This window comes from Lactuca sativa, chromosome 5, assembly GCF_002870075.4.
Source record: "Lactuca sativa cultivar Salinas chromosome 5, Lsat_Salinas_v11, whole genome shotgun sequence".
NCBI lineage: Eukaryota > Viridiplantae > Streptophyta > Magnoliopsida > Asterales > Asteraceae > Lactuca > Lactuca sativa.
Genome location: NC_056627.2, coordinates 139143270 through 139150698, shown reverse-complemented (window position 1 = coordinate 139150698; position 7429 = coordinate 139143270). Strand labels below are relative to the sequence as shown.

Here is a 7429-nt window from a genome sequence, read left to right as displayed (position 1 = left end):
TTCAAAACTCTATACAAAACGTTTTAAACAGTCAACTAAGGGTTGAATACCCTAAGAATCCCGGTTCAAGTTTATGATGGACTAGGATTTTCTTATTGGGCCCAATGGACCCATAAGCCTTCAATTCGACTATTTTGGGCCTAAATACCCTAACTGGGTTCTAATTGGACTCACATTCATTAAACTTAACATTTTGGGCCACATGGGTTTAAAATGGATTAATTTACCTCTAATGGGCCCTGTTGGGCCATAAACTCATTCTTTTATATCATATTTGGGCCATAAATACTCACAAGGGCCCAATGGGCCGAAAATCATTATTGGGCTCTAAAAATTTGAAACTAAGACTAGAATGGGCCTAAACTATCTCATTCTTATCCTTCTTAGCCCAAATCTCAGCCCACTAGATGTGTATATTGATATTAGTATTATATATATATATATATATATATATATATATATATATATATATAAGAGAATTACCATGCAATTGACACATCATAATTTCATGGTGGTTCTCCATGCAAAACACCCATCAAACAAAATGAAAATCACATACATCTAGGCACCATCTTATGATCGCCTCCTCTCTCCGTCTCTTTTTATTACCTTCGACCGAGATTCAAACCACATACACACACACAATATCAAACCCTCTCTAATACACTTTTCAGAACACCTCTCCCCTTCCATCAAGAATTTTCAAGATTTAGAGCTTTCCAAGGAGGTTTTTCATCCAAAATCACTTCAAGATACACTCTTGTGGTAAGATCTAGTAAACTTGAGTTGATCTAATCCATATTTAGCTAACTCACTCATTATAAACACCTATTCTCATGATTTTCTTCCTAGAACTTATCTAAGTTCGAAAGTCCACTCAAGGAGCTAGCTAGAGCCAAAAATCACATCATCTTCTTCCACTCAAGGAGTTCATACCCCTTATTTTTCGGTTTTTATATTATTTTGGGGGAAAATACGAGTAAAATGTTTAGATCTATGTGTTTTATGCATGTTATGTGTGATTTCTTGAATTATGTTGTGAATATGTGTTAGATCTTGACAAATCTCGAGATCTTTAACAATAATGGGTAAATCCATAAACTAAAACACTTTATATATCATACTACAAAGATAAATGTGTTTTGCATGTCCAAAATGTGCAAACAAAAATCTTATTTATGGATCATTTTTGACAAATAAACAAAGATGAGGAAAAATTGTGACATTTTCGGTTTTTATAAGGATCAAAAAGGTCATATTTGCATAATATTATGTTTTTATGATAATCACCCTTTTTTAAAGGACCAAAGATGTAAATTTTAACATCATGGGATTAAATTTTTGGACCTTACGATTTTTGGGCCCAAATTGCGAAAAATGTAAATTTTGGGGATTAAAAATGTTATTTGATCAAAAGCTTGAGCCAAAAACATAAATAAACCAAAATACGGGTTAAAAGGGATGCTTATTTCTAAATTGGGCTAAAAATGCAAAGTTTTTGGAATTTGGGCCAAAAATGTAAAATTTATTGAAAGAGGGCCAAAAATGTAAACTCTTTTACCAATAATGGCTGAAAATGTAATTCTATGTGAACAAGGGCTGGAATGGTCAAATAAATATTTTGGGTCAAATATGTCAATTTTTGAACAACTGGACGAAAGATACAAATTTTTATAACTTAAGGGTTTAAAATGGTATTTTTATATATAAGTTAAAATATATCGTTATAAATCAATGGATATTTTATAACAGCACGAGTTAATACTTCATCTAGAAACACTATACCACAACAAATATACAAAAATAGAACAATGGTACGAATATTGGGCCTAATACTTGCTATATGTGCTTATTGGGCCTTTGTGACCCATTTACATGTTTATTGGGCCCAATATATTCATTTCATGTCTATTGGGCCTTAATGACCCAATTACATGCTTAATGAGCCTAAATTAGTTTTATATGTTATTGAGCCTTAGTAGCCCATTTGCATGCTAATTTAGCCTGGATAAATTCATCATATGCTTAATGGGCTTTAATGTGTCCATTTGCATAATATCAAGCCTGTAAATAACTTACATGTCTAATGGGCCACAACTGTCCCTTTTTCATGTTCGTTGGGCTGTGTCTTTTCACATTCAAGTATCATCTGGTGTTTATAAATCAAAATATAACATTAAACATATTCATGTGGCAATCATTGGGATCTAGTGAGAATTGTCGGTTGACACCATTGAGTGCTTGGTCGTAGCCTGTAGTTATAATCAGAGTTTCCTGGAGGGAGAGCAAGAGTTTGTGTATAAATCTATACGAGGGTGACTCCCCCACACCTGAATTGTTCGCTACAGTTAGACTCGGCCAGTATAAGGTGACAAAACCTTGATCAAACTGGCGTTTGGAAAAATGTCAAGACAGACGAATTAGTCATTATCATGCATGGTTATAACGACTCACATAGAGATCCATTACCATCGATACAATACGGGAATCAAAGTGCTTAAATCATGATAATACGAAAACAATTCATGCGGTAATACAAGGACTACGACACTTTTATAAATCAGAAAATATCAGATTTTCTGAGGAAATACTATTATTCATTACCTTCTATTTACAACATATAGAATACAAGGAAATTTTTTATCATTGTTTATTTACACATGTTTTTACAATGGAAATCATACATACATCTATACTTGATCATTACATCGTTTTCATACAATTTAAAGAAAATATCGGATTTTCTGGGTTATACAATCAATACAAAATCTTTCAGTCAAACATTCTTATGAACTCACCAACATTATATATGTTGACCATTTTCAAAATAATGTGTATCCTCAGGTAATCGATAAGCCGAAGATTCATCAAGAGTATTTTTGGAATTTCTTTTATACAAATGTCAATTTATCGTACAATTTATGTTTTGAAATATGTACTGTAAAACAATGTACTTGATGTGAACAATACCAGTTGTGCTATGTAATGTTGGGTGATGATTGTGTTATGTTTCATGTATATTCATTGTGATGATATTTCAATTTATAGTCACACGAGCCATCGGACGTTTCTGCCGTCTGGTTCGGGGGTGTGACAGCTTAGTATTCACAACTATTAAAGAATAATTAACGTCTGAAAGTATTTGGTGTAAGCTGAAATTGAAACTAAGCAGAATAAGTATGCCCTCATATCTTAAAAAGTGAAAGGTGGGGAGTTTAGCTATCAAATGAGTCATTTTGCAAGGTAGGCTATAAGTCCATAGTCCATGGAATTCTAAAAAAATAGTATTTCTTAGGCTTTTAGCAGAGAATTTATACCTAAAATAAAGAAATTCCCTTAGCCATTGTGCTTCTTCGTAGTTAGTTGTTGGTCAACTACCTGAAATCATAAGGATATGCAGTTAGTTGGTTGTGTTAAAAAATACATCATTAGGAGATATGTAGTTGTGATGTTTACCTAATCAATTAAGACCTCTATAGCATCACACAGAAAAATTAATTAACTCAACTTTTATAAAATCAATTATTTCAAAATTAAAACCAGATGACTGCAATATGTTTAGCCATTTCTATTGCCGGATTAAAACTAATGCAATATCATCCAACATGTGAGTTGAAGAAACTTAAAAAAAAAATTAAAAAAAAAAAAAAAAAAAAAAAAAAAAAACGACAACAACAAAACAGAAGTGGTTGTGAGGCATTTTATTGAACACTTGGTGTGTACAAAAAATCATCATAGGTTTACCACACAAGTAAGAGTCGGAGAGGTGAACAATTGTTGAAAAGAAACAGGAGGATGCCAATAAATTCACCATTTAAAAGTCAATTTTTACATGCTTACGTTAATGTTTTGAAACTCGGATGTGCAATTAAAACGACGAGAAGAAGAATTGTAGTAGCTGACCTTAAACTGATTTGTAGAGCACAACGTAAAAAGGATCGGATCCCTGATTTCGTGCTCATCAACTGAATTCAAATATGGGATGTTGATTTTTTTGGAATACAATAAAGCGGTAGTCAATGAATTTTTGTTGATTATTTAGGAGAAATATGATTTCAAAACCGATAATGAAGTGAGCGGAAAAACAAAAGAACGTGTAAAAAGCATGAGAAGGGTAATTTCGGAAATTCAGTTTGATAATATAGGAGACGGAGGAGACTGAAGAATTGTCACGTGACATTTGAGGTATTGTTTCATTAGAATAGGGGATTTTTGATTTTCTAAAAGTTTATTTTTTTCTTAAATTAAATTTTGAATATTTTAATTAACTTTAATATTTTGCAATAATGTTTTTACTTTTCTAGCAATGAACTTCATTTTTACCCATAAGACTACAACTATTTCACATAATAACAATATACTTATATTTCCTCCGGACGATACATTAGTATTTCAAATCCAGTCATGTAGTTTACGCCACATTTGCTGCGGATCAAGTGTAAGTATAAAATCATGGGCAAGTTCTTTTTAGGTCAAAGTAGCAATGTACTGTCATTTCAAATTATACAATGATGTTGAAAAGGGGTACATTATGTTTTCATTTATTGTTATATTTCTATTTTTTATTTTTTATATAACAATATTATTTTCATGATTTATTGTATTTTTTTCTTACTTTATTCAAATTTATACTGCATTGTATAACATCGTGATTTTATCAAATATGTACACATATAGAACATAATTCAAAACAATAAATATATTAATTTTAATTAATCATTATAAACTTACGGTCAAAACTTCTATCTTTATAATTTAATATTTTTCTTTTTACAAATCTAGATTTGTCATTATAATTTTAAATTATCAATAATGATTTTTTTTACGTATATTAACCTATTAACCTAGTTTATATATATATCGTTTCACAATAAAGATACAAAACTTTTTGAATTGACATGTCAACCTAAAATTGAGTCAACGACACCAAAACATATGGTAATCGGTTTTACACACCTAGAAACATATTTTAGTTAAAATCATCATTTTTTTTTTTTTTGACGAAATTAAAGGCTTTTGTGTCAATAATATATACTTATTTAATTATATATTTGATTTATATTTAAGGTATAACTTAAGTGCTAGCTACTGGTCAATAACCTATAATTATATACCTATTTAATTATATTCTTGACTTATTTATGGTATAACTTAAGGGCTTTTGTGTCTATAACAATAGTATATACATATTTATTTATATTCCGGACTTATTTATGGTATAACACCAATCACAAGAAATTTAAAACAATGCAAATATAACTTCCTCTACAGAAATTTGACTTACCAATCTTATGAAGATATTAAAAACAGAAAATTTGAAAATCAAATATTGAGCGTATTTCAAGAACTATATTTTTGTTAACTAAATAAAAATATTAATTATGCCATCCCTGTTACCAATATAAATACCAAAAGAGTAATGCTGACCAAAATCAAAGTAAAATGGCCTTCAACCTTCAAAACCCTTTTATCATTTTCCTTTATGTGTGTTCAATTGCTTCTCTTGTTGCAAGCCATCAACTCTTTGTCAATGGAGACGGATATTCACCTGCTTTAGGGACATGGTATGGAGACCCAAGAGGCGCTGGAAGTGGTAACAAAAACTAAACATTATTTGAAACTTTTCATTTCAGGAGAAAATCTCATTACTTATGAATAATCTATGTACTATTTTTATCAAAAATACGTACAGGAGGAGCTTGTGGATGGGCTAATGATGTACAATCTCCTCCATTCTCAGCCATGATAGCAGCAGGAAATGCAAGGATTTTTTTGCAAGGCAAAGGATGTGGAGATTGTTATCAGGTGAAGAAGTTAATCCGGAAGTGATGATTTTCTTCACTCTGATTACAAAATATGATCATTTTTTTACGTAATTATCAAAATTAATTTCATTATTGTGGTTGATTCTTCTCAGATTAAATGCAATCGAGAGCCATACTGCTCTAAGAACCCTATTAGAGTTACAATAACCGATGAATGCCCAGGTGCATGTAACAATGTTCCATTTCATTTTGATTTAAGTGGAACTGCTTTTGGTGCAATGGCGAATCCAGGACAAGCTGATAATCTTCGTAATCTCGGCCAAGTTGATATTCAATATCGAAGGTGCATACTAACTATATATTTTACTTGTAAGATCCTTCGAATTAATTTATAAAAACATTCGTCCATGCATGCATGTACGTACAGGGTGCAATGCTACTATGGTAGAACAAAGATCGCTTTCAAGATTGACGCAAAAACAAACCCTTATTGGTTTGCAACTGCAATAGAATTCGAAGATAAAGATGGTGGACTTCGGTCAGTGGAGATAGCCTCTGCTAATACGCGACGGTTTGTTCCAATGAAGAATATTTGGGGTGCGGTTTGGCAAGTCGATGTTAATCCATCTCTTCATGCTCCGTTCTCGTTCAGGCTCGCATCTCCTTCGGGTTCAGTTGTGGTTGCTACAAATGTTGTTCCTATGGGCTTTGTGCCTGGAAAAACTTATTTCTCACACGTAAACTTTTAGATGCTATATATCAATGATTTTATAGGATAGATCTGAAGTAGAATTTTCGTTTTAGTTCGAGTATAATGTATTTCGTCTAGAAGTATTGCTGATCGTTTAGGATATTTGGGTTTCTTGTTTAATTAGCTATGATATATAATATCAATATGACATGCGGAATAAATTGCTTTTAGTTTTTATGGTGGATATCAAACTTATCATTGTATGTTAGGGTCCCTATAATTTTCCATGTCTATTGATCTCTAAACATTAAAAAGTTTAATGCACTAGTATATATTTCAGCATTCTACTTTTGACGAGACTTAATATTTTTTATTTCATATATATCATTTTTAATAATTTTATATAATACCTAAAACTTAATAGTTATGTTTGGGAATGTTATTTTATATAACTTTTATTTTATTTTATTTTAACAGTTTGATTTTGAATTTTAGCTTGAAATTTATGGTTTTTCTATTAAATAAAGAAAAATATTTTTTTTCCGGTTTTAACCACCAAAGTTAGTTTAAAAAAACACTTTTTAATGGGTTTCTAAGGTGATGAATTGCAAATATTCTTCCGACACTCCGACTAAGATTTTTTCGCTGGAGTTCAGTTTTTTAGTTCAAAGTTCATTTGTACATGGATTGGTGAGGATTTTTTTTTCCAGTTTTTCTTTGGTGGGTTTACTTTTAATTTAATTTTTTTTACTTTAGCCTTCTTCAAGATATGATTTCCATGTGCTTTGATCTGTAATAGCAAGGTGTTCAATGCCTGATTTCACCGCCACTTTAACCAATAACAATGGGATTAGTGTGTGTACTACCGCTTCATTCTTTGGAATTATACGACATCATGTTACTACATGGGTTAAAGCTTTTCACTTCCCGATCCTTCCACGACTCACTCCATCTTCCCCCGCCGCTCCACCTA

At 31.3% G+C, this 7429-nt stretch overlaps 1 protein-coding gene across 1 annotated transcript; it reads left to right on the top strand.

Annotated features, from left to right (window-relative positions):
* Positions 1–5442: 5442 nt before the first annotated feature.
* On the top strand, positions 5443–6514 carry LOC111875851 (expansin-B15). Its single transcript, XM_023872371.1, has 4 exons — positions 5443–5593; positions 5693–5805; positions 5918–6108; positions 6193–6514. The coding sequence occupies exons 1-4, from the start codon at positions 5443–5445 to the stop codon at positions 6512–6514; spliced, it is 777 nt and encodes a 258-aa protein (XP_023728139.1).
* Positions 6515–7429: the final 915 nt, after the last annotated feature.

Bases quoted from the DNA above. Each gene is read 5' to 3' on its own strand.
- LOC111875851 (XM_023872371.1), top strand. From the start codon at position 5,443: ATGGCCTTCAACCTTCAAAACCCTTTTATCATTTTCCTTTATGTGTGT. The intron at 5,806-5,917 runs GTGAAGAAGTTA...GATTCTTCTCAG, and splicing joins GATGTGGAGATTGTTATCAG to ATTAAATGCAATCGAGAGCC. The intron at 6,109-6,192 runs GTGCATACTAAC...ATGTACGTACAG, and splicing joins GTTGATATTCAATATCGAAG to GGTGCAATGCTACTATGGTA.